The 25,135-nt window shown below is 47.2% G+C and overlaps 1 protein-coding gene across 4 annotated transcripts in view; it reads left to right on the top strand.

Moving 5' to 3' along the window:
• The window catches only part of MYO1C (myosin IC), a 50,405-nt gene that overhangs the window by 22,285 nt on the left and 2,985 nt on the right, over positions 1-25,135 (top strand). For 2 of the 4 annotated variants that reach the window (XM_053961035.1, XM_053961037.1), the window contains exons 2-28: positions 9,120-9,275; positions 9,861-9,976; positions 12,713-12,911; positions 14,567-14,647; positions 15,319-15,498; positions 15,692-15,790; positions 16,009-16,122; positions 16,587-16,658; positions 16,857-16,976; positions 17,187-17,269; positions 17,900-18,005; positions 18,323-18,403; positions 18,751-18,842; positions 19,383-19,477; positions 19,612-19,658; positions 19,894-19,974; positions 20,133-20,238; positions 20,712-20,829; positions 21,049-21,162; positions 21,334-21,410; positions 21,519-21,587; positions 21,816-21,900; positions 22,096-22,255; positions 23,112-23,195; positions 24,275-24,368; positions 24,478-24,533; positions 24,953-25,088. In XM_053961035.1, coding sequence (XP_053817010.1) covers positions 9,120-9,275; positions 9,861-9,976; positions 12,713-12,911; positions 14,567-14,647; positions 15,319-15,498; positions 15,692-15,790; positions 16,009-16,122; positions 16,587-16,658; positions 16,857-16,976; positions 17,187-17,269; positions 17,900-18,005; positions 18,323-18,403; positions 18,751-18,842; positions 19,383-19,477; positions 19,612-19,658; positions 19,894-19,974; positions 20,133-20,238; positions 20,712-20,829; positions 21,049-21,162; positions 21,334-21,410; positions 21,519-21,587; positions 21,816-21,900; positions 22,096-22,255; positions 23,112-23,195; positions 24,275-24,368; positions 24,478-24,533; positions 24,953-25,088 — 2,821 coding nt within the window. Of the gene's footprint in view, positions 1-1,084; positions 1,229-9,119; positions 9,276-9,860; positions 9,977-12,712; positions 12,912-14,566; positions 14,648-15,318; positions 15,499-15,691; positions 15,791-16,008; positions 16,123-16,586; positions 16,659-16,856; positions 16,981-17,186; positions 17,270-17,899; positions 18,006-18,322; positions 18,404-18,750; positions 18,843-19,382; positions 19,478-19,611; positions 19,659-19,893; positions 19,975-20,132; positions 20,239-20,711; positions 20,830-21,048; positions 21,163-21,333; positions 21,411-21,518; positions 21,588-21,815; positions 21,901-22,095; positions 22,256-23,111; positions 23,196-24,274; positions 24,369-24,477; positions 24,534-24,952; positions 25,089-25,135 lie in introns of those variants that run through there. The other 2 variants (XM_053961038.1, XM_053961036.1) reach the window with 2 other exon arrangements.

Below are 25,135 nucleotides of genomic sequence, written 5' to 3'. Positions count from 1 at the left end.
CCAACCTCACTTGTGGGCAGGACCAATTTAGATCAAGTCACTCAGACATTGTCTGGTTGAGTTTTAAATATCTCCAGGGATAGAGTTTCACAACTTTTTGGGACCCCTGCTCCAGTATTTCACAGCACTCACTGGGAAAAAAATTTCCCAATAACTCATCGGAATTTCCCTTCTTCCAGCTAGTGTCCACTGTCTCTTGTTCTTTCACTTTCCCCTAATGCTAGTGAAGGCTGTGCAGTATTTTTGTCCGAATGCCCTTATCTCAGGCAGGTGGGTGGGAAATGAGGTGGGGTTTTCACACTCTTGGTGTAGCTGTGATCATAAATAACTCTGTGTGAGAACACTGATGAGCTCAGAGACAGCAAAATGTGCAACTTCTGTTTGCAAGGGCTGGGGACTGAGGGCAGCAGTGCCTTCACTGTGTCCTCTAGAAGGCTCTTCCTTGGCAGGGCAGGTTGTTTTGTAATAAGGACCTCAGAACTTCCAGGTAAAGTGGGTATTTTGGTGCTGGATGGCTCCAAAGGAATCTGGAATAAAATACTGCTGAGCCAGGTTGGACAGGGCTTGGTGGAATTGGAAATAAGTGAAATTTAAGGTCCCTTCCAATCCAAACCATTCTGTGATTCTAAATCCTTGTGAAGGCAAACTGCATCCAACCCTGGATCCTTATGGCCCTGTGATTTCCTGAGGGGGTGATTCCAAGTGGAATGTCAATGCCAGGGCTGGGGTTGTGTGTTTGCTGTGTTTGGGGTGAGCTGGGAGCGGGTTTGGGGAGCCCTGTCCGCGCTGCTGTTCCAGGACAGTAACTCACTGTCCCAGAGCTCGTCTCTTCCTGTCTGATGCCTGTGGTTTGTGTGCTGGGCTCGGCCCCAGGTTTTCCAGTGCCTGGGATTACTTTTCTTTCCGTTTTTCCCTGTCATTGGGCAGCGGGAACTCCGCAGCAGAGCGCAGCTGATTTCCCTGGGACTGCCTCTGCTGGGCTGCTCCTGGCTGGGAGGGGAGTTCTCCTTGCAAAACGCCCTCTCCACATGCTCCAGTAGGAGCTGGTGGGAGGGAGGGAGTTCTGACTGCGCTGAAAATGCCATGAAAAAAAAAAAATTAAAAAAATAAAGCAACTGACAGAAGAGAGAACTTGTCCTCAGACTGCTGCTTTTTGCAGCGGCGTAAGCGAAGGCTCTGCGAGGGCTGCGGGAGCTGGCGGGAGGCAGAGATGAAGTTCCGAGGCGGGGTAAGGTTTGTTTCACTCCTTTGGTGGCTTTGCAGCTCTCAGATGCGTGTCTGGTCTCAGAAGAGGAGAGGAGAAACATTTTCAGGGTTTCAGCAGGAAAGTGAAATGCTTTGAGAAGGATCTCTTCATTGGAAAGTTGTGTGGAAAAGGGTGAAATTAGCTGAAAACTCAGGGAATACCTGTTTGGAGGAGGAAGCCAAGGTGGGAGTTGAGAAAGTGGGAAGAGAAGGGAGAGCTGTGCTCGGATTTAGGAGGGAAGAAAGGGTGGAGCTTTCACTTGGGCACAAGGATGTGAAGGGACCGTCCTGGAGCTGGGCTTTGCTCCTCTCCTGCCCAGGGCTTCTGTCCCATTCCTGCCATCCTAGGGAATGGCAGGAAGTACCTGCTTAAGGATTCATTGCCCCTCAGTTCCTCCAGGCTGGTTGAGTTTAGGAAAACTTAGTCCATGCTTTAGCAGCAGCCAGAACACCTGGCCCTGCATCCTGCATGGGAGAACCCCGGGCTTGGGAAAAGGAGTTTGTGGCACAAGATTGAGAGAACTGGGATTGTTACCTGGAAAAAGAGATGAGGATAAGAGGAGGAAAAAAAAAATAACAGTGCCACAGAGAACACAGAGCTCCTTTTTCTGTGTTGTGTAGCACGGGAAGAGGGACACTGAGTTAAGCTAAAAGTTGCCAAAGAGATGCAAAGATTATTTTCATACAATGAATAATTGGGCCATGGAATTCACTGACTCTGGAAGATGTTGAGGTCAAGAATGAGGGAGTGTTATAGAAAAAGTGTGTGAGCTTTTGCCTGGATAAGAATGCTCAAGGCTTTAATTGGTAAAGTGACCAAATTTAGGAAGAGTTGAAAACGTCATTTCTGTAGATTGGAGCAATTCTCTGTTAAAGAAGAGTTACCATGGGGCTGGTGTATGCCATACCTGCTCACTCCAGAGATCCTTGCTTGTTTTCCCAAATATTCTGGTGCTGACCACTGAGAAAATGATGAAGGGAAGGGCAGAGCTTTTGGAGAACCTCCCGAGTCCTTCTCTGTGGAAGTGGAGGTGACGGGGCTCCACAGAGGTGGTGGCTGGGGGTGCCCTTCGCGCGGCCCCGGAATGCTCTGGAGTTCTCTTTGGAAAGTTTGAGTCTCTGAGAGACCTCGTGGTGTGAGAGGGCTCCGTGGGGGTGTGGAATGCAGTGGGGACGGGCTGCCAGCGGGATTGGCACTGGGACACCGGGCAGTGAGCAGGGAGTGGGGCACAGGGAGTGCCCCAAAGCTGCAGGGGGCACGGGCAGAGCCTGGCTCTGCATGGTTGAGCTTCTGCCACCCTTCACCTGCCCAGCTGCTCTGGAAATCAGCTCCAAAACTCACTTGAAGGGGCAGCAAGCTGACATTTTGCCTTTTTTTTTTTTTTTTTTTTTTTATGCCTTTTTGAAATCTGTTTGTCCTCTGAAGCTGCTGTGGGATGCCCAGGCCTGTGGGCACAGGTCTCCTGAGCAAACTGCCACCAGCAACATCTTTGAACCAGCAGCAGCTTGTGCCATCTGTTCAGGAGCAAAAATGTCAGCTCCCTAAATATAGAAATTCTGTGTATTTACTTTTCCAGCCCTGGTGATCTTTCTGGTTTGCCTAGTTCATTTTTCTTAGTGCTCTTTTATATTTAGCCTGTTGATTGAAATATCATTACCCCTCTTCATGGTAAACATTTTTCCTGTCCTTCAAATCAGTTCTTACAACTGCCTTTTCCTTTTCACTGCTAATTGCTTATTTCCTTACTCATCCCCCCACAAAGTAAAGTCTGGAAGGTATAATTATGTTATAAATATTGAAAAATAATATTACCTACTTATTATTTCAATTTGTCCCTACCCAAAATGTGGAAAACCTCAAAGTAATTACTTTACAAGAATTAGTCAAGGATGTAGCATTTCTTTTTCTTTAATATAAATTTTTTAACAGTGTATTCTGAAGTTCCATCCTTCCATCTGGTTAGGATGGGAAGTATCAGAGGGACAACCAAGTTCTGAGTTCCCTGACTCCAGACATTCCATTGCTGGTGATGTATTGGTCTAAAAGAAGCAAGAATAAAAAGTAATTCTGAGAAGTGGTCCTTGAGTGGCAGCTGCAAATTAAAGTTGATCCCTCTAATTCTGCTGGTCTGGGTCACCAGAGTTGTTACCTGGTTTTGGTCCCAATCCACCTGACAGCTCTGCTTTTCCCAAGTTGTCTTTTGGGAAATCACCTCATTGGCCTTACATAATTAAAAGCAAAATAGAAAACATTTCCTTTTGTTATTTTTTTTTAACTAAACAAGCCAAATACGTGTATTATCAGTTATTAGCTGAGGTGGCTTCAGAAAGGGCAGACAAATCCACGTGGTTGCTTGCAGGGGATTTTTATGGGAGACACAGAGGTGCCTCTCAGGGAACCTTCTTTCCAACCCAGCTGTTGACTAACACAGGGAGTTGTGTCCAAAATGAGCAGCTGATTTGCAGTGTGGCAGGAGGGAGGAGGATCCTGAGTGGCTGCACTTCAGTCTGTCAGGGATTTGCTGGCAGAATCCCTGATTCTGGTCCAGCTCTGCCATCCTCGTTATTTCTTTCTCCAGGAAGAGGGAAAGAGGAGCTTTCCCATTCTGCACCTTGGGAATTGAGGCTGTGGATACAAGAGTTGATTTTTGTCTGCTCTGCTGTCTGGCCCATGTTGTGTCCAAGCCCTTTCCCAGGCTGTAGAATGAAGTAGAAATCAAAGGAATTTTTTTTCTTTCCTGCAGCTTTGGCATGACAGTAAAGAATGTCCAACTGTCCATGAGACAAATGTTTTTTAGCTGCCACCTCCCCATGAGAAGTTTGTTCCTGGTTCAGGCTTGCATTGTCTTCCAGAATCTAATCTGAATTTCCCTTCCCACTCACATTTGGTTCTGGCCTGTTCTTCCGTTCCTGGCTTTGTGGCTATTTCTGGAGCCTGCAGATCAATCATCTTGCACTTGATACCAAGATAAAGGTGCCTGCCTCTTCCCAGATGGAGCCATTTCCTGGGGTTCTCCCAGTGAGTCTCCTGAGTGGATGCAACCCAATCTGTAAAAATACATTGCCAGGAGAAAATATTGCAAGATATATTTTTAGGTGTTGAAGCACAAATTCTGTTTGTGTTGTGACTTTCCTTTCTGAATCAGTTGTGCAGTTTCCCTGAGAATTCCAGGTGTTCACTTTGAGAATTCCAGGTGTTTTCTCATGGAAAGGAGTGGGAAGTTGCTGGTGCTGCCTGCTCCCTCAGTGTGTCTGGAATTGAGTTTTAAACCATTCCAGTATCCCTCTGGGAAAATCAAGCCTGGGAATGAGTCTGCTCCACGTTGGGTATTCCATGGCCATGGAGCAGCTGCTGGACAAAGCCAGGGGGAGTTTCTTGCTCTGCTCACATCAGCCCCAAACCCCTGTGCTCATGGCAGAGCTGCCCTCCCATCTTCCAGCACAAATTCCCCCAAAGTGCTCAGCCTGGCTGACTCGAATCCTTTGGATTTTGCTGCGCAGAGCAAAAGGTCCTGTTTTTCATTTCTGAGGTGTATTAGCTCTCCATGTCCTAAACAGAGGAAAAACTTTATCATGCTTTGGCATTAAGCAGAGTTTAAAGGAAAAATATGTGTTTACACCTTCACAATCCCATGTCAGCGATTTCCCAGTTCAGTTTAGGAAACTCCTTGGTACAGTCTTGAGTGGTTTTGTACTCCCAGGAGCTTGGAGGTATTTGCTGGTCTTGTTGACTCTTGTATGAGCACAAAGCTGGAACTCCAGCCAATGTAAACCTGGCTCTGCAAGCTGCATTCAGCAACCAATTTACACCAGCGGAAAGTCTTTCCCAAAATTCAATCCCGGGGCAGAAAAAGCCTTGTGGAAGCAGTGCTGTGGTGGTGATTGCACTGGCCTGGTCCCCACCATTCCAGAGGGACTTTTTACCTTCCTGGCCTTGTGCCACTGTTGTGCTTGAGGCTCTGGAGAAGACATTAAAAGCAAAGAGTGGGTTAAAACAATGTGGGAACAAATCCCTGGAAACTGCACCGTGGGGTGGCTTTGGGAAATTTGGCAGAAGTCAGCTTGGGCACTCCGGAGGGGAGTGGCCCTCAGGACAGCGGGTTCAGCATGGGATGAAAGGGGAGATTGAGAGGAGGCACAGGCACTCCTGAGCCCACAGGCACCAAGATCACATGCAGATTGCTCAGATTTCTGCCATTCCCTTTTTTCAGCCTGTGCTGGGTGTGGCATTAGGTGTCTCCATCCTACAAAGGTCAGGATCCTCAGCTGCATCCTCCTTTTGATCCTATAGGGGACCTATAAGGTGGAGCTGCCCTAAATAACTGATTCAATGTGCTCCTTTCCTCCTTTCCCTGCCTCTGACACTCTCCCAGTCTCACAGGGAGAAAACCCAGAGAAAATCACCAGATTCTTTTTTCCTGGTCTTTGCTTTGCTGATGGAGTTGCACTGGTTTGGTTTCCCTGGTGCCAGGGAAGCAGCAAAGCTTGGAGGAGGGATTTGATGCTGAGCTTTAGGCTAACCCGACCTGCCTCTTAGGAGGAAGTTTCCCAAGCATTTCCAGGCAGCAGGAACTGGCCCTGCTGCTGAATCCTGGCTCCTCCCTGACCCTGCTGTGGTTCCCCATTACCCCATCCCTGGCCATTGTCATTACACGTGGGACCAGTGTGGGAAAATGAGCTGGATTAAAACAATAAAAGAATCTGAGTTCGTTTTAATCCCTGTCAGATTTCCAGCCTGGTTTATTGCACAAGTCCTGGGCAAACCAAAGGGTGCAGCTGCACAGGGGTCCTGTCCTCCCTCAGTGTCACAGCAGCTCCTCTTCCACTGCGCTCTCCTGGCAGCTTCCAGAAGAGCTGATTTCCACAAGGAAGGGTCTGATCACAGCTCACAGCCTGTGTTCTCCCAGTTATCTGGAATATACTTCCTGCCACAGGGCTGTCAGAGTGGTCCAAGCTGATCTCTTGCCTGGAGCAGAGGGTGTTGTAAATGTACATCAGTCAGAGGTGGTTTGGCACAAAGAAATTCATCCCCTGCAAAGACAGCGAGAGAATCAGTGCTGTCCATAGACAAACTGCTTTAATGGTTAAGTAGCTCCACTGTACCACATTTAACCCCCCAGACTGGGTTTTCTAGCATTAATTTACAACCACCAGATCTGGTGCCTGCCTGCTAACAGAAACTCACCAACACTTCGGTTATTTTAATTTATTCAGTGCCTTGCTGTCACATTCATCATTCAGTAGGAACATATGATCATCACTGTGATTATTTTTTCTCAAGCAGTGTCTTCTCTCCCCACTTCCTTCCTTCTGCATGACTGTTCTGTTTCCATTTTGCAAAAAGGATTTATTTTCGCCTCCTTTTGTGGCCCATGTGTTGATGTCAGTGGCAGTGAAACAGTTAACACTGACATTTGAAGCTGGTGGTAGACTTGGACATATGCAATAAAGCAAAATGCTGGCATGGAGCAGTGCCTATTGCTCAGCTCTGGCTTATATTTGCACTCAGCTTGGGCTTGGGAGGGTACAAGACTGAGTGAAGTTTATATTCAGGAGGCTCTGACTGCATCACATCCCCTGGGCACATTTAATTATCACCAAAAAGCCATTTGCAGTCGTTGGTTTGGCTTTTGTTTCAAGCTGACTGCAGATTTGAGGTGGTTATTTTGTTCTCACGGCGAGGGCTTGGAGTTGAATGAGGAGACAAAAACTGGAGGAAACCGAAAGTTCTTGGCCTTAAATGCCTGTCCCAGAGGCAGGAGTGGAATTTTCTGCGTTGTGAGGGGGATGGATTGACTCTTCCCTCTCGTGGATGTGCACAGCTGGGATCACTTTGTCCTGGCCTCAGGGAGGGGCTGATGAAAGAGCTGCTGGAGTGACGTTTTCTGTGAAAGGCTTCAGGATTATATAAACTGGGATTAACTGTGCGAGGGTGGAAGTTTCTCCTCAGTCCTTGTTGAGGCAGCTGAGTTTTAGGACTGTAGTTGTAAATTTACCCACTTAAAAAGGAGTTATTTTCCTTTGGTTTTGCCTTTGTTCTCATCACCTTGGCCAAAACTTGCTCTGGGGTTGCACTGCTCTGATAGAAGGATTCCAGTTTCTAAGCAGAGTTTATTTGTATGTGATTTATCTCTATTTTCCTTTCCTTATCTCATCACCTTCCTTCTCCAAGGGTTATCCCTTTTCTCCTCACCTTGGCAAAGAGGGTAGAAGACAACAGAGCATTTTGCTGAAGCTGTGAAGGACTTGGCCTGGGAAATTTTGGCCATTTTAGAACGATTACTTCATGAGAGTATCTGCAGAATTCCTCCCAGGCTGTGTCTTTCCAAGCTTAGCACTCAGGCCTTCCAGACCATGAGATTAATTGGAAAAAAGAAAACAGGAAATGAAATGATGTTTCTTTGTGGTGTTTGAGCCATTAGAGTGGGTCTGGATTTGAGATTTCCAGACTGAACTGATTTTCCTATCTGAAGACTGCTGGGTTCAGGCAATCATTTCTGCACAGGCTTACAGGGAGGAAGCGAATTAGAAGTGGCAGAAATAGGCAAAACTTCATTTACTAATCATTTACCAAATTAAAAAAAAAAAAATTACCAAGAAACTGGTGAATCAAAACAACTGCAGACTGAGTGGATTTGCACCTGGTTTGACCCAAATTGATACTTCAGTGACTCTTGCTTTTATTACTGTTTAACACAACTTCAGGTAAATTTTCTTCCTGACCAAGGCTGGGTTTATTTTTCTCCCTGCACATCACCAGTCCTGTGGTTTGACCACTTTTACATCTTGGGAAGGTGCAGAGAGCAACTCTGTGAGTCAGTAAATGTCATCTTCATCATTGTGCAGGGTCTGGCATTCCCAGGTTGTGATGGATGTCTGGGATTGCTGTTGGTGCATGAGCCTGCTTTAGGAACAGACCCCTCTGGTGTTTGTGCAACATCCCAAAAGATCTCTGAGTGCTTTAGGGAAATGGTCGAGGAGAAAGGTGCTGCTGTGAGCAGTTTGCAGAGTAAGAAGGGTTGAAGAAGATAAGGAAATGCACCTCTGCAGGTGTGAGGCAGAGGGTTTCACACGTGGTTTCTCCTGTCTCTGGTTTCTGTGGTGCCTCTCATCTTCTCCATCTCTGTCCCTTGCGTAGAGATTTCCCCAGCAGGCAGCCACTGAGTCACCCCTGGGTGCAGATTTCCCCTCCCTGCTTTACAGTGAAGTCAGGAGTCAGCAGTTGAGTGCTTTCCACAGATGGTTGTGTCTCACCCACATCACGTTGAAAATGCAACCTTTAAAGGAGGGTCAGGGGTAGGAGTCTCTCGATGCACGTCGGTGTCATGGTCTAAATTCAGTGGTGTGGGTGCAGAAATGCCCATTTCTCATTTCTTCTCAATTTTCTCCGAATTTTCCCACTGGGTGCCTTGCTAAAGCTTTTAAATTGGTCAGCAACGTGAAGCTGTTTGCTTCTGAGATGAATCATCATTAGTCATAAAAGATTCCTTACCTCGAAACAGCTTCCCGTTGTGAAATCAGAGAGAGGAGAGAACACATTTCAGTCTCCCTCCTGCTAACGGATGCCTGGGAAAGGAAATCCAAGTTTTATTCTCTTTAGCAAGTGTTTGTTTCTTCGGTTGATTTGAAGTTATTGGAAATTAAGCAGTAATTTTTCCCTAATGCTGACTTGTCTTCCCTCAAAGCAATTAGAGCAGACAACCGATGAAGTGCTGTAATCACCGTTTTCAGCAGCAACAGTGGGATTATTTTAATATCCCACTTGAATATCTCATTTTAATATGGTTATCCAAGGGTAACTGTGGTTCTTGTGGACTCAGGAAAGTGCCTGCAAAGCCACAGCCATCCCAACTTCCCTGTGCTTTTGGCTGCAGGGATTGGGAGCCAACGGCATCCGGCTGACCATGGAGAGCGCTCTGACGGCCCGGGACCGCGTCGGGGTGCAGGACTTTGTCCTGCTGGAAAACTTCACCAGCGAAGCTGCATTCATTGAAAACCTGAGGAAACGCTTCAAGGAGAACCTGATCTACGTGAGTAGCACAGGGACAGTCACCAGGGTGTCCCTCCGTGACCTGGAGAGTGCTTGCTGCACGGGACAAGCCCAGCTTGGCTCTGCAGTGGGGTTTGGAGGTGCTGGTGGCAGCTCACGCAGGCCATGGGGGCTTGTGCCAGGACCAGTCTGGGGTGCTGCCGTTTGTTGGGTGTAGGGACTCGCTGCAGTGCCCCTCTTGAGATCTGGTGGCACTGACAGCACTGAAAATCCAACTCCCACCACATTCTTCCAGCTCCTGAATTCAGTCACTTCCACCAACCCCAGACTTGAACTCCTAAGTCCCCATCCTAAATATTTATCAGAAATAACCCAGAATTGTGGCTTGTTGGAAACCCTAAAACCATTTGAGGTGCTTTTTACTCAGCGAGGATAACATGGCTGGCACAACTCCAGCAGTGTCACTTTCCCAGAGCTGAAATTTCTCTTCCTCAGCACCCTTGACCTGTTTGGAAACGCTCAGCAGCATCCCCAGCACACCAGGATGGGTGTCCAGCCTCCAGAGACACCTGAGCTGTGCCTGCAGACCTCCTGTAAGCTCCCTGCTCTTTGTTCTGTTTTCCAGACCTACATTGGCTCTGTGCTGGTGTCTGTGAATCCCTACAAGGAACTGGAAATCTACACGAAGCAGAACATGGAGCGGTACCGCGGCGTCAGCTTCTATGAAGTTTCTCCTCACCTGTGAGTGGGTGCCAGGGCAGGTTTTGTCACTCCCACACAGCTGGGACACGTGAAAAGAGGCAAACAGGACTTTGCCCTGTCCCAGCTGCAGCCCTGGAAGCCCTAGGGACAGAGAGGATCCTCTGAGGGTGTGGTGTGAGGCTCTTTCTATTCCTGTTCCTCTCTCCAAAGAGGATGGATGAGTTGCCTTTGCAAGAGCAGTATTTGGAAAGGGAGTTGGTTCCTTCCTGGCTGCAGGAACAGAGTTGCTTACCCAGGCCTGGCAGGACAGGAGTTCATTGTTCCAGGGTTATTTGGGGTCTCTGTGTCCGGGGCTAAGTAGGGGAAAGAGTTTCTGCTGTGTGGGGGTTTCTTTCCTACCTCTGCTGTTACTGCCTGACCAATATTTATCTGGTATTTCCCTTGTTGCTAAGATACCATCAGCCTGTTGGAACAAGGAATGTATTTATTTACATGGTCTGGCTTGGTGAGCATTCCCAATTTCCCATTAAAAAAAAAAAAAAAGTTTGAGGTTTAAAGTTATTTTTGAAAGCGTTTGAATTTTTTTGTCAGACTGAAAGAAAAAGATGACTGAGAGCTGAGGCCACGTGGCTTCAGAATGGTTTTTCTTCAGGACTAAAGGCCAAATTCTGAGCACCTCTTGGAGGACTTTTTATGTTGTGTTGTGTTTTGTTGTTGTTGTTTTTTTTTTTTTTAAGATATCTTGGAAGAGTAAATGATATTATTTTTGAGCAAACTATTTGGGTTGTTTCTTATTGCTGGCACATAGCCCAGGAGAGTAAACAAACCAGAATGTGCTGCAAGCACAGAGAGGAGGAGAAACACCATTACTTGGGAAAGTCACAGCACTTCAAGTTGGATTTGTTAGGACAAAAATATGATTTTTACAATGTGAACACAGATGGGGGAGAATTAAACCTAAAAAACCCTGCATTCAAACCTGCTCAGTTCCCTTCGCCTGTGGTCAGGGAAGGACTTCTGTACCCTTAGATGTGAATTTTGGGACTCTCTGGAAAATCCTTGGGAGTGTGGCTCTGTTTTAAATGTGCAGTAGGTACAGGATGATGACAATGCTCACGGATAGCATGAAGCACTGAGCAGATGTGCTTTAATTCCACTTAAATCACACTGTAGCTGATTATTTCTTAGGCTTTCTTTCCTTTTAACAAGTCCCTTCAGAAGCTGTAAAAATGTGCAGCTCATGAGTGAACCCTGGAGAGCTGTGATCCTGCTGCTCCCACTGGGAGAACAGAATTTTCTGCTGTTCCATTGCATTATTTGATTATTTTATTGCATTATTTGATTATATATGCATTTAAAAATCCTCTGAGGAGCATCAAAATGCTCCATCTGCAGTATGGTGCTCTGGGTTTCTCCTTTTCCAGTAACTCATCTTTTTTCCTCTTCTAAACTGAGTCCAGAAAGCCAAAACTCTTTAAGATCTCTATTCCAGTGTCAGATAGTTCAACTGGGTTTTCTAGGAAGTGCATCACACTCAGAGGAGGAAAGTTATCCCTATGGGCTTGGAACCCAGCATATTCCCAGGGATCTGTCACATCCTGTCCTGTTTATGGCCTGCAAATGGGACCATGAACATCTTTATTTCCTTTATTTCTGTCTGTGCCTGACTGAGCTCTCGAGGCCATAAACCACCCCATAAAGGCACAGGGGCCACTTCTTCAAATCCAAATTAAATCTGCATTTATTCAGCTGTTTTCCAAAAGACTCCAGAGGCAGAATCTGGATGGGAAGAGAGGGACATGATGTATTTTGTGGGGTGAGTTGTGTTGCCAAGGGAGCTCATTGGTGTTGCCTTAGCACCAAGTATTAATAGACTGGAGAAGGCCAGGGCTGTTATTTTGGTGTGATTACTTCTAATTAATAGCACAGCAGGAGAGTTTACAAAAAATAACAAAGGAAAAAAAAAAGAAAATTTAAAAAGCCAAGCTACTAATATGTTGTCAGGTGTGTGAAGAAGACAGGATACCTGCTTGCTCACCACGTGTGAGAGCTGAAAGTGTTGTTGGGGAGGTTGTCTTTCCCTGTGCCCCTGAGCAGTTGTCACCATTGTCACTCATCCCCTGCTGCTGCCTGGTGTTGTAGGAGTGTGCCTGGGTGTGAGATCCTGTCTGCTCACAGCACAGAAATGAAAGAAAAAGCAGCAAAGGAGGAAGCAGAAGGGCAGGGCCAGACTCTGTGCAGGGAGAGGAAGTGCCTGGGGTTTGGGGCAGAGGGGACCTGCAGGATGCTCCTTAATCTGTGGCTTTTCCAGCTCTTCCCACCATCCAAGAGAAGCTCTGGAGCCACCCAGACAGCAAAATTCTGTTATGACCTTCTGAATGTGTCATCACTTAGAAGATAAGGAAGAAAAAATACCAGTGGAGAACGAGGTGTTTCCTGAGTGTAAAACTTTTCTGTCCCACGAGACCAGTGTTGAGAGATCATTTATATTTAGAAAAGCCAGTTGATCTGCACAATTTAGTCGACTTATACCTTTTTTGTCAGGAAAAAAAAAGTCAAAAGAACAGTCTCAAAGAATTTGCCAGTTTGTGTCATGCCCCTGCAGAAGCCTGGCTCGGTGGCTGGGGTGTGACCAGAGGGGTCAGTGCTGTCCTGTGTTGTCACCGGTGTGCAGGAGCTGTGATCTCACCCAGCCCATGGCCTGGGGCTGTTTTGGGGGATGTCTCTGCCGGGATTTCTCAGGCAGACACGCTGATCCGAGCTGTCCCCTCCCAGCTACGCCATCGCAGACAACTCGTACCGCTCGCTGCGCACCGAGAGGAAGGACCAGTGCATCCTCATCTCCGGCGAGAGCGGTGCCGGCAAAACCGAGGCCACCAAGAAGATCCTGCAGTACTACGCTGTCACCTGCCCCGCCAGCCAGCAGGTCGAGACCGTCAAGGACCGGCTGCTGCAGTCCAACCCCGTCCTGGAGGTACCTCCCACGGAATGCTGGCCCTGGGAATGCTCCCGATTCCCGGTGGGGGCGCTGGGGACAGCAGGACCCCAAGGAGCAGTGACAGAGTGTCCTGGGAATGCTGTGTGGGCACATCACCAGGGAATCCTGCTCTGATTCCCAGCCAGAGCACTCCTGGCCCTTCCCAGCCCTCCAGGAGCAGATGTGGCATGGATGGGGTTTGGGGACAGAGGGGATTTGGCATGGGAAGAGCTCTGGGTCACTGCAGGACTCTGCAAAGGGGCACATCCCAGTGGGCAGCTCAGACAGGCTGGGTTCGTTTTCTGGTGCTGTGGTGTCCTCTAGTGTCCAACCCTGGCTGCGTGCAGTGCCCTGAGATATCCCTGTGCCCTGTGTGCCTGTGTCCTCATATCCCTGTGTCCCTGTGCCCTGTATCCCTGTGTCCTCATATCCCTGTGTCCCTGTATTCCTGTGCCCTGTGTCCCTATGTCCCTGTGCCCTGTATCCCTGTGCCCTGTGTCCCTATGTCCCTGTGCCCTGTGTCCCTATGTCCCTGTATCCCTGTGCCCTGTGTCCCTGTGCCCTGTATCCCTGTGCCCTATGTCCCTGTATCCCTGTATCCCTGTATCCCTATGTCCCTGTGTCCCTATGTCCCTGTATCCCTGTGCCCTGTGTCCCTGTGCCCTGTATCCCTGTGCCCTGTGTCCCTATGTCCCTGTGCCCTGTGTCCCTATGTCCCTGTATCCCTGTATCCCTGTATCCCTGTGTCCCTGTGTCCCTGTGCCCTGTGCCCTGTATCCCTGTGTCCCTGTGCCCTGTGTCCCTGTGTCCCTGTGTCCTGTGTCCCTGTATCCCTGTGCCCTGTGTCCCTGTGCCCTGTATCCCTGTGCCCTGTGTCCCTATGTCCCTGTATCCCTGTGTCCCTGTGCCCTGTGTCCCTATGTCCCTGTGTCCCTGTGTCCCTGTGTCCCTGTGTCCCTGTGTCCCTGTGCCCTGTGTCCCTGTGTCCTGTGTCCCTGTATCCCTGTGTCCCTGTGTCCCTGTGCCCTGTGTCCCTGTGTCCCTGTGCCCTGTGCCCCTGTGCCCTGTGTCCCTGTGTCCCTGTGTCCCTGTGTCCCTGTGTCCCTGTGTCCCTGTATCCCTGTGCCCTGTGTCCCTATGTCCCTGTGCCCTGTGTCCCTGTGCCCTGTGTCCCTGTGCCCTGTGCCCTGTATCCCTGTGCCCTGTGTCCCTATGTCCCTGTGCCCTGTATCCCTGTGCCCTGTGTCCCTATGTCCCTGTGCCCTGTGCCCTGTATCCCTGTGCCCTGTGTCCCAGGAAAGGTGAGCTCCCAGCAGCAGGAAGCCCTGCAGCCCCTCTGGCTGTGACAAATGGCTGTGGTGGCAGAGGAGGCTTGGGGAAGGCTGTCAGACGTGACATATGTTCCCAGCAGTGGACTGGCATTAAAATCAGCTTGCAGGGGGGATGGGAGTGTTTTCAGAGGATGTTCCATCTGCACTGCTTGCACAGGGTGTTAAGATCAGCCTTAGAATTCAGGGAGCAATCTGTTTCCTTCTGGGTTTCCAGGAAGGAAATTCCTGGGCTGTAAATAAATAACTGGCAGCTTCACCCAAGTGTTTATAAATAATCTGACTTGGTACTCACTTAATTTTCTCTGATCGTTTTCATTTCAGGCCTTTGGAAATGCAAAAACCCTTCGGAATGACAACTCCAGTCGGTTTGGGAAGTACATGGATGTGCAGTTTGATTACAGGGTAACTTGGAATCTGGTTCATGTGTCAGGACTGGTCCCAGTTGTAGGAGCTCTCTGTGTTCTTGCATTGTTGTGTGTGTGCAGTGAGTGCTTTGCATTTCCTTGGTGACAGCATAAGCAGAGCCTGTGGTGGCAAAGTTTGGGTCCAGAGGATCTTCTGGTACTCATTCTCTTTTCATTCCTCCCTTACTTCTCTGTACAAGGAGACACTGAGATCAAACCCTTTTATTTCTAGGGTATTTTATTTCTAGTGCTCTGTGCCAATGGATACTCCCCAGGTAAATCCACATAAACCAGCTGAGACATCTGAAGATAATTCCTGTCCTGTGTAACTTTGCACAGAGTTTGTGTCCACCGATCCAACTCCACCAGCAAGGTGGGCACAGTGCAGGGGCTGAGGAGCTCAGCACTGCCATCCTCCAGGCCTGTAGGTCTCCTTTAACCCCTCCACACTCAGTTTTGGTGCTTTCCCTTTGTGGTGAATTCCTAGAAGGAATTTTTGCACTCAAATCACCACCGTGCTGAAATAGAGCTTGTGGCACAAAACAACAGATCATTTTCTGTGTTTTTGTGGGCTTTTGCTTCAGATCTTGTCTTTTAACAGACAATCAAGAAGCAGAAACATTTTCCTCTGTGTTGATGAACTCTTCCCACGTGTCTGGTTTGGTTTAGGGCGCTCCTGTCGGGGGCCACATCTTGAACTACCTCCTGGAGAAATCCCGAGTTGTGCACCAGAACCACGGCGAGAGGAACTTCCACATCTTCTACCAGCTGCTGGAAGGAGGGGAGGAGGACCTGCTCAGGAGGCTGGGCCTTGAGAAGAACCCACAGCAGTATCACTATTTAGTAAAGGTGAATATTAACTAGAATTCTTAAAATGTTATATTACAGGCTTGGAATATCTCCAGCTGACTTTGTGATTTCCTTCCCTCACTTCAGAAGTAACTCTGAGGTGACTGCTATAAAAAGAAACACACTGCATTGAGCATGGATAATGTATCTTTGATGCTTATTTACTTATTTATATCAAGCTGTGTCTTTTCAGGGTCACTGTGCAAGGGTCAGTTCCATAAATGACAAAAATGAGTGGAAGATCATGAGGAGAGCCCTGTCTGTTATCGGCTTCAATGACAGTGAGGTGGAGGTGAGGTTTAGCAGCACAGATTTTCCTACTTCTAAGGATTTTTTCTGCTTTGATTTAGGATTTCTGATTGAAATCAGTGAATCGATTCAGAGTGAATGTATTCCCCACAAAAATCCTGGAAAATATACAAAATGCTTTCCTAAAAAGTGATTTAACACAAAAACCTTGCTGTGTGTTCATTCCATCATCCTGATCTCTGCCTGTTGCTTCCATGGCAGGATTTGCTGAGCATTGTGGCCAGTGTCCTGCACCTGGGGAATGTCCAGTTTGCTGCTGATGAGCAGGGGAATGCTCAGGTCACCACAGAGAATCAGATTAAATACCTGGCCAGGGTGAGTATCACCAGTGAGGGAGATATTACAGGAAAGGTGAATTGTAGAGGATTCCTTACTTTGAGCTTAATATCATCATATAGTTTTAGACTGTGATTTAGAAATTCTCATAAATTTCACTTTTATTTTACCTAAATAGAATGCAAATATTATCATCAAACCCATTTAATTGACAACTTCTCTATTTACCACCTGACCCACCCCTGCCTTGAGGCTTCCACAGTGAGGGAGGAATAGACTCTGGGAAAGAGTTTTAAAGAACCACCTTAGTGCCTCTGCTTGGTCACTTCCTTGCAGCCAATTCATTTGTTAGCTCACATCCCTGCCAGAAAGGAGGGAAGGGAGGGATTGATGCTGCAGAGTTGTTCAGTGTGAGTGGGAAATAAAGGGTTGTTTCACTGGGCTGGGATTTTAGGAAAATGGAATGTACAGCTCCATAAATTAATAGAATATCCTGCACGCAGCTGCTGGCAGTGGATGGCTCTGTTCTTCGGGATGCACTGATCCACAAGAAGATCATAGCAAAAGGGGAGGAGGTAAGAACAGGCCCTGGGGATCTGGGAGGCAAATGGGGTTAAATGAATCTGCTCTGCCAGCAGTTCCCTCGTCACCCTGTCACTGCAGGGGTCCCACTGGTGACTGCTGAGCAGGAGCAGGGTGCTTTTGAGTGGCTGTTTAGTGATGATGAGGCAGGAAAGGGGATCCTGAGGGGTTTTCTGTGCTCCTGCCTGCAGCTGGTGAGTCCCCTGAACCTGGAGCAGGCAGCTTACGCCAGGGACGCCCTCGCCAAGGCCGTCTACGGCCGCACCTTCTCCTGGCTGGTCAACAAGGTCAACAAATCCCTGGCTTACAAGGCAAGTGAACCTTCTGCTTGTTGAGATCCTGCCAAATGTGAAAGCAATTGCCACATCTTTCAGCCTCAAAGCAAGTTCCATGTTTTTAGTCATTTCTAAATTAATTTGTTTTCTGAATTGTGCAGTAAACGCTGGGATTAGGTGATGGAGATCCAGGCATGGATCATAGCTGTGAGTAAATACCTACATTTGTTTTCTGCTCTGTTGCAGGAAGAGAAATTTCCAGGCTGGAGAAGTACAACAGTTCTAGGATTGCTGGACATCTATGGGTTTGAGGTTTTCCAGCACAACAGGTTTGTTTTGATAAATTCTGAATTATATTATTCAATTTATGGTGTTTTCTCTCCCTTGTGAAACAAGGCTTTATTCAATTTCTTAGTAAAGGAGGTGGCATTTAAATGTCAGGACATCAGGTGAAAAACTGCTAATCTCAGGCCTTCTAATGCCCTTACAACATCCAGCTAATAATTAGCATTTACAGCTATTAATGGTGCTGGTATTTTAAATCAGCTGTTGTTTTTTGGGTGTATTCATGCCTTACCTCGAGCTGTGCCTTTGTCCAGCTCTCCAGCCCAGGGGTGGCTGTTGTGGCATCTTCCCATGGTGCTGATAAACCAGGGATGGGACTGGCAGAGTCTGGAACCTCCCTGGCAGGTAGCACTGAACCAAGGCTCTCAAATTTGCAGTGTTATTGGGCCTTTCTTCAAGGTTTTTGTGTTCCTCCATGTTCCATCCTTCATGTCCATTTTTCCCTCCTTCCGGAACTCTTTGAGTTTCCCTAAATAACAAACTTACTAAATGCATGCAGTCAGTAAAGAAACACTTCACAAAAATCTATTTCTCTTGATTCACTGTATCCCTGCTCCTCCTGCTGTTCGTACCTCCTTCTTTACAGTGATTATTTTTCTGATTTTTCTTTGCAGCTTTGAGCAGTTTTGTATTAACTATTGCAATGAAAAGTTGCAGCAGCTCTTCATAGAGCTGACCCTGAAGTCAGAGCAGGAGGAGTACGAGTCCGAGGGCATTGCGGTAAGAGCCCAAATCCCCCTTCCCTCTCCTCCCAGAGATCCTGCCGTGATCTCCAAATCAAGGAATTAAAGAACTTTCCTTTTTCCCTTCTTTTTGAAACCCTGGTAACTGTGTGAGACAGCTGGAAGTGAGTAATGCCATCCCAAGCTTTTACCCTGCTTTTAATAAAGGCAATGTCAGGAAAACAAATGTGATGAGTGAAAAAGCTTTGACAGAAAGATTGTTTAAATCAGGTGCTCTCTGAAATGTTCTGAAATTTACATTTCTTTTCCAGTCTAGAGTTGTTTTCATCTAAGTGTGATTTATTGTCTTTGCAGTGGGAACCAGTTCAGTATTTCAATAACAAAATAATTTGTGATTTGGTGGAAGAGAAATTCAAAGGCATCATTTCTATTTTGGTGAGTTGAAAACATAGTTTTGAATGAAAAATTTCGGGCAGTGTAGTGGAAAACAAGGGGTGAAACATGGGGGAAAATGTGTTTTTGTTGTAAGTATTTGAGTAGGTGGAAAAAGCAATAATACACTGAATAGTGACATCATTAAAAGTCATTGCATCACTTCCATGGGCTCTGGGGAAAGCAGCTCCCAATCCAGGCAGTCTGCAAGGAGGGAAATGTTTTCCTTTTCAGCTCAAGAATTCTTCATTTATTGAGCTAAAAGTTGTTTATCTGTGGAAAGGCCAAACTTGAGGAGAATTTCAGAGGCAGAGCCCAGTCAGAAATCCCTGGAATTTGTGTGTTTGTAGGATGAAGAGTGTCTGAGACCTGGGGATGCCACAGACACGACATTCTTGGAGAAACTGGAGGAGACTGTGAAGAACCACCCTCATTTTCTCACGTGAGTATTCTCTCAGCTGAGGGATTCCAGTGTGTGAATAACATCCTCACCGTGCTGGGTCCCACATAAAAGATGATAATTTACTTTTACAGAGAGATTTGATTGATATTTAAGATAATATAAAATGGGTTGTCAGCACTAAGTGCCTGACTGAGCTTCAGAATGCAATAGGGACAACAAAACTCTGAGTTACTGACTCACCTCCCACCTTGCAGATTATTTACTTCAGTTTTGGAGCCCCAAATGTCTGTTTAGTCTGAATGTTCTGCTTTTGTTCTGAATGCTCAGTTTAGGATGTCTACACACAGAACCACTCTGCAAAGAACACTAAAATTCCCCTTTTAATTAAATATAAATACATTTAATGACACTTCTATGATGTGCTGGTTGATAACTTTATTTACCTGAAAATCCCCAAGTCCAGTTTCCATTCCTTGCTCACCTCTGCACAGTCCTGCTCCAGGACTGAATGTCCTGGTGCTTTTTGAAGTGAATCCTGCAGGATTTTGTTTCTCCTGAAGGTGTTTGCTCCCTCCCCAGGCACAAACTCGCTGACCAGAAGACGCGCAAGTCGCTGGGGCGGGAGGAGTTCCGGCTCTCGCACTACGCTGGGGATGTCACCTACAGTGTTGCAGGTAACACAGAGAAACCAAAAATCTGGGACTTAAATCCATCCCCACATCATTTGATCAACCAGATTAATTTCAAATCTCAAATCCCTGCCTTGAAGTCCCAGTGGAACAGCCTGAGTGGTTTGTTTTTCTTCCAGGTTTTCTAGATAAAAACAATGACCTTCTCTTCCGGAACCTGAAGGAGGTGAGTGTGGAGAGAGGAGTTTCCAGGACAGAATGAGGAGTTGGGTTTAAAATCAGGTGGCACCTGAGGGAAAGGATTCTTCTAGACTCCACCTGGAGGCTGTGTGTCCACAGGGCTGTGCTCTGAAAAGACTGATTGAGATCCCAGTGTTCATTTTGTTATTTTAAATAGTTTTGTCCTCAGATTTCTCTGGTAGTTCTCTGTACTTCATCTCTGAAAACATCTCTCTCTGCAGACCATGTGCAACTCAGAGAACCCCATCATAAACCAGTGCTTTGATAGGACAGAGCTGACAGACAAAAAGAGACCTGAAACGGTGAGAGCTCAACAGCTGGAGGGGGCTGTGGCTGTTGCCTCTTTTTGAAACATGAACTCTGACATGGTCTGAATGCAAACCCCTCGTGTTGTATTCTGTTGGTTTGTAGCCAGCTCCAAGTCATCCCTTCATGTGTTGTTTTCTTTTTTTTCTCCTAGGCAGCAACTCAGTTCAAAAACAGCCTCTCCAAACTCATGGAAATCCTGATGTCCAAAGAGCCCTCCTACATTCGCTGCATGAAACCCAACGATGCCAAACAGGCTGGTATGGCCCTGGGACTGTATCCCAGTCAGGGAGGCACAGAAAGGAGCCATAAGAAAATTTTGGGTTCATTTTGGGGCTGTGCCTGAGCTTCTGTAGGGAGGGGGTGGCAGTGCCAGCAGCCAGGAATCACAGTAGAAGCACTGCTCTTGGGTAGAGGAAGGTGGTGGTAAAAGTAAAGAATTATTGACCTGTGTAAATTCATTATAATCACCTTATTCTCCTTCAGTTTTGGTTCCTCTATGCATAAAACATCCCAAAGGAAAACCTCATTTTGGAACTAAATATAAGTAATTAAGAAGGGATGGGAGGGGAGAAGGCAGGAGACACAAAATTGTGTGGGATTTGTGCTGTGAGGATTCGTTGGAGGTTAAAGATAATCCTGTGAGATACAACCAGAGCTGAACATTCCCGTTCTCTAGAGCAAGGGGCAGCTGTGCACTGATTGTGTTTGTCCCTTTCCATGCCCTGCCAAGACCGATTTGATGAAGTCCTGATCCGACACCAGGTGAAATACCTGGGGCTGATGGAGAACCTCCGGGTGCGCAGAGCCGGCTTCGCCTACCGCAGAAAATACGAGGTTTTCCTGCAGAGGTGAAGCTACTTTGGAACTCTTTCCTCTGCTGCTCCCTCTCCCTGAGCTTCATCCCATTGCTGGGAGCTGTTTTGAACAGCACAGGGGCAGCTTTTCCACCTGGAGGGGTGGGAAGTTTGGGCTCTCTCCCTTCCCATGACCCCTCTCCCTTCCCTTGACCCTTCTGCTCCTTGGATCGCACTTCTCTCCCTAAGATTTGCTCTCCTGCCAATTCCCAGGTACAAATCCCTGTGTCCAGAGACGTGGCCCACGTGGGATGGGCGGCCCTACGATGGGGTGGCTGTGCTGGTGAAGCATCTTGGCTACAAACCAGAAGAATACAAAATGGGACGGTCAGTTCTGTGTTCTCAGTTTGAGGTTATGAATCATTTCATGTCCCTGCTGTCCCTTTGAAATGAAGCTTCTCTAGATAATGGGGGAGGCAAAGATTACAGAGCCCAAAGGGGATGCCAAAAGCAAGTTGCTCCAGCATGCAAAATGTAATTCTGCATTTCTATTTCCAGAACAAAGATTTTTATCCGCTTTCCCAAGACCTTGTTTGCCACAGAAGATGCTCTGGAAGTGAGGAAGCAGAGTCTGGGTGAGGCACTCACGCTTGCAGTAAATTTCTATTTTAAAAAGTTGAGTCTTTTTCTACCCAAATGTGCTTGGTCACAGTTGCAAATTGCTGCTTTTCTTGCAATTCCAGCCACAAAAATGCAGGCGACGTGGAGAGGTTTCTACCGGCGGAAGAAATTCCTGACCATGAAACACTCAGGTACGAGAATCACAGAAAGAGGGAGTTCCCACAGAATTCACATCCTTTGACTGACATTTATCCTGTGTATCATATTATTGAAAACTCATATTCATGCCCCCATGCCCCACTGAAAGCTGGTTATTTCCAGAGTGGGTTTTCCTGAGCATTTTTTGGTGCCAGTTTTGTGTGGAGTCAGTCTGGGGATGAAGGAGCTCCCTTAATGCAAAATCTTTGTGTTATTTTTAGCCATCACCATCCAGTCCTGGTGGAGGGGAACCCTGGGACGCCGAAAAGCTGCCAAGAGGAAATGGGCAGTGGAGACAATCAGGAGGTGTGTGAAGAGCAGCCCAAGCCCTCAGACATCACATTCCTTAACAATCAAATGCTAAAAAGAAACTTTCTTGTCACTACTGTTTATTTTTAAATAAATTACAACAATTAAATAAAGCCCAGGAAATAGAACATTTAAATACCACTAATTTGGATGACTTTTAAAATTTTCTAACAATATTTTCCACACCCACAGGTTCATTAAAGGCTTCATTTACCGGAACCACCCGCGGTGCCCAGAGAACGAGTATTTCCTGGATTACATCCGATTCTCCTTCCTGATGAACCTCAAGAGGAACTTACCAAAAAATGTCTTGGACAAATCGTGGCCAACTCCTCCCCCATCACTCTGTGAGGTGGGAATGAGCCCTGGGATGTGGGAGGGGAATCCAGGCCTAGAGGATTGCAGCTTCTATTTCTATAGAATATTCTATATCCTGCTGCTATTGCAACACTGTTTTCTCCTGGGCTTCTCATCCAAGTCTGAATTTCCCTTCCATTTTCTCTTAACAAATTCAGTTCCCTCTGTTGCTGTTATTATCCTGCATCTGCTTGAATTGGTTTATCTGCTCAAAACAAAATATTGCAGAAAACCCAGTTACCTTATTCAAAGAATTGTTTGGATGGAAGGGTACAGCAGTGCAGAGGAGGGATCCTGGTGTTTATTCCCCATTCTAAAGCAGCTGGAGAAGTGCCAGGGCAAACCCTCATAGAGAAAGGCAAAAAATCAACTACTTATTATTTAATTCTTGGTCAGGCAACAGCTTTTTAACCCAGCAGTGCATTTTTTGCAGTTGCTGCTGCTCTGTTGGGTTTGTCAGTGGTTCTGCTCTGCTGGGTGTGTCCCTGTTGGGTGTGTCCCTATGGGTTTGTCAGTGGTTCTGGGCTGTTGGGTTTTTGTTCCTGTTGGGTTTGCCCCTCTCAAGTTTCACCCTCGTTTATCAGTGTTCTGGGCTGCTGGGTGTTTGTCCCTGTGGGTTTGTCAGAGGTTCTGGGCTGTTGGGTTTGTCCCTGTGGGTTTGTCCCTGGTTCTGGGCTGTTGGGTTTTTGTCCCTGGTTCTGGCCTGTTGGATTTTTCTCTGTGGGTTTGTCAGAGGTTCTGGGCTGTTGGGTTTGTCCCTGTGGGTTTGCCCCTGGTTCTGGGCTGCTGGGTGTTTGTCCCTGTGAGTTTATCCCCAGCTCTGACCCGTCCCCTCTCCCGTGCTCCCCCAGGCGTCGCAGCTCCTGCGCAGGCTCTGCATGCAGAACATGGTCTGGACCTACTGCAAGAGGATCAGCCCCGAGTGGAAGCAGCAGGTACAGGGCAGCTTTGCAGGGTTTCCCTGACCTTGCCAAGGGCAGAACTCGCAGGGAATGGAGGAGGGGAGCAGCTGGATGGGAGGGCCAGGCCCTGCCCTGGGCCTCAGGGCAGCAGTGGGGAGCTGAGGGCTGTGAATCGCTGCTTTCCGGGGTGCCACAGGAACAGTGTCACTGATTTGGGTTTAGGTTGGACACAAAACACTAAAAGCCTGGAATGTGCATAGAAGAGACCCCATTCTATACATATTTCAATAGGTACTATTTAAACAGGCTCTGGAGCCAAGCCCCCACATAATTTCTCTATTGAAAAGCCCTGCTACTCTGCCCATGGAATCTAAAAATATAAGAAGCTGCATTATTCTGCCTGTACCATGTAAAGTAGAGAGTAAGAATCCTGCAGACACAAACCCAGTCATTTTCCAAACAGAGAAGTTACAGGAACCATTTCAGCTGCTCTGTTGTAGCTAAAAAGAATAAAAATGATACTGAGATTTGATTCATCTCATGGAAAGGTAGGGGGAGGGAGTTTTTGTATTGAAAAAAAAAAGCTCAGTAAAGAGACAGAATAGGAGATGTTGGCTGTAACTGCCAGGAAGGTTTTTCATTGCACCATCTCTCACCTTCTGCAGTGCATGGACACCTGGAATGAGAGGCTGGGGCTGAGCCTGTGATTAGGGACATGGGATTAACTCAGCTCAGCAGCTGCTTTCCCCCAGCAAACCAGACTCACTGATGAGGAGCCTCTTTTATCCCCATTTTCCCCTGTAAATCATCCCAGGTGCCTTGTCCTGTGTCAGTGCTGGCCCCAGGTACAGCAGTGGGGATTTCCCACTTTCCCAGTGCCTGGTTTGTTCTTGGAGCAAAGGAGCCCAGCCAGGCTCAGGTCACTGACAGGGGCTGGAGCTCTGCCACCTCCAGGGACTGACAGTTTAGGGTGACTCTTCATCCAAACAGGGACTAAATTATGACTAAGACTAAAAGATGACCACAAAGGGAACATCTCTTCTAACACAGATGTATCTTTTTAATGAGGAGAAATTTTATACTAAATAAGAACACTTCTTTTGTCCTTACAGTTGGAACAAAAAGTAATTGCCAGTGAGATTTTCAAGGGTAAAAAAGACAATTATCCTCAGAGTGTTCCCAGGCTCTTCATCAACACTCGACTGGGTGAGTGGGGGTTGCCAAGTTTAACAGAAGGGAGGAAGGGGGGAATTAATGAACTCTTTTCTTGCTGGAAATTCCTTTCTGACCACCTAAATTCTTTGTTTTAATACAGGTAGAGAAGAAATAAATACTAAAGTCCTTCAGGCATTAGAAAATGAAGCACTTAAGGTGAGAGATGTCAAGCTTTTGTCAAGCTCCCAGTTATTCAGCAGAAGGGTAAATTAGATATCTGGAGAAAGTGCAGCAAGAATTTTACATTGTATTACATTCTAATACTTTTGAGGACAATCTGGGAAGAGTTGATGGATTAGAAAGTGGAGATTTGGGCAGTTTAATGATGGCAGTTAAGAATTGAATGGGTTACAGCTGGAGGGGAAGAGGGAAACCCCCAGAGTGACACCAAACCTGGGTTTGCCAGTCCCCAGGCAGTGCAGCCACCAGTGTGTGTTGAGAGCTGCTCTGGGGCAGCAAGGAAGTTCTGGCACGGAGAACTTTTTTGCATTCCTGGTTTCCCAAGCCCTGGTTTGTGCCTGCTGGGGGCTGGCAGTGCCCCAGGTGGGATCTGGCCCTGCTCACTCGTGTTTCAGTATGCAGTGCCCGTGGTCAAGTACGACAGGAGGGGCTACAAGGCGAGGGCACGGCAGCTGCTGCTCACCCAGAGCTCGGCCATCGTGGTGGAGGAGTCCAAGATCAAGCAGCGCATCGACTACTCCAACCTGACAGGTGGGAATGGCACAGGGATGGGGCTGGGCACGCCCCTGACCCTGCTC

Source organism: Vidua chalybeata, chromosome 20 (genome assembly GCF_026979565.1).
Source record: "Vidua chalybeata isolate OUT-0048 chromosome 20, bVidCha1 merged haplotype, whole genome shotgun sequence".
Taxonomy (NCBI): domain Eukaryota; kingdom Metazoa; phylum Chordata; class Aves; order Passeriformes; family Viduidae; genus Vidua; species Vidua chalybeata.
Note: the sequence above shows the minus strand (reverse complement) of the source record. Positions and strands in the feature narration are given on the sequence as shown.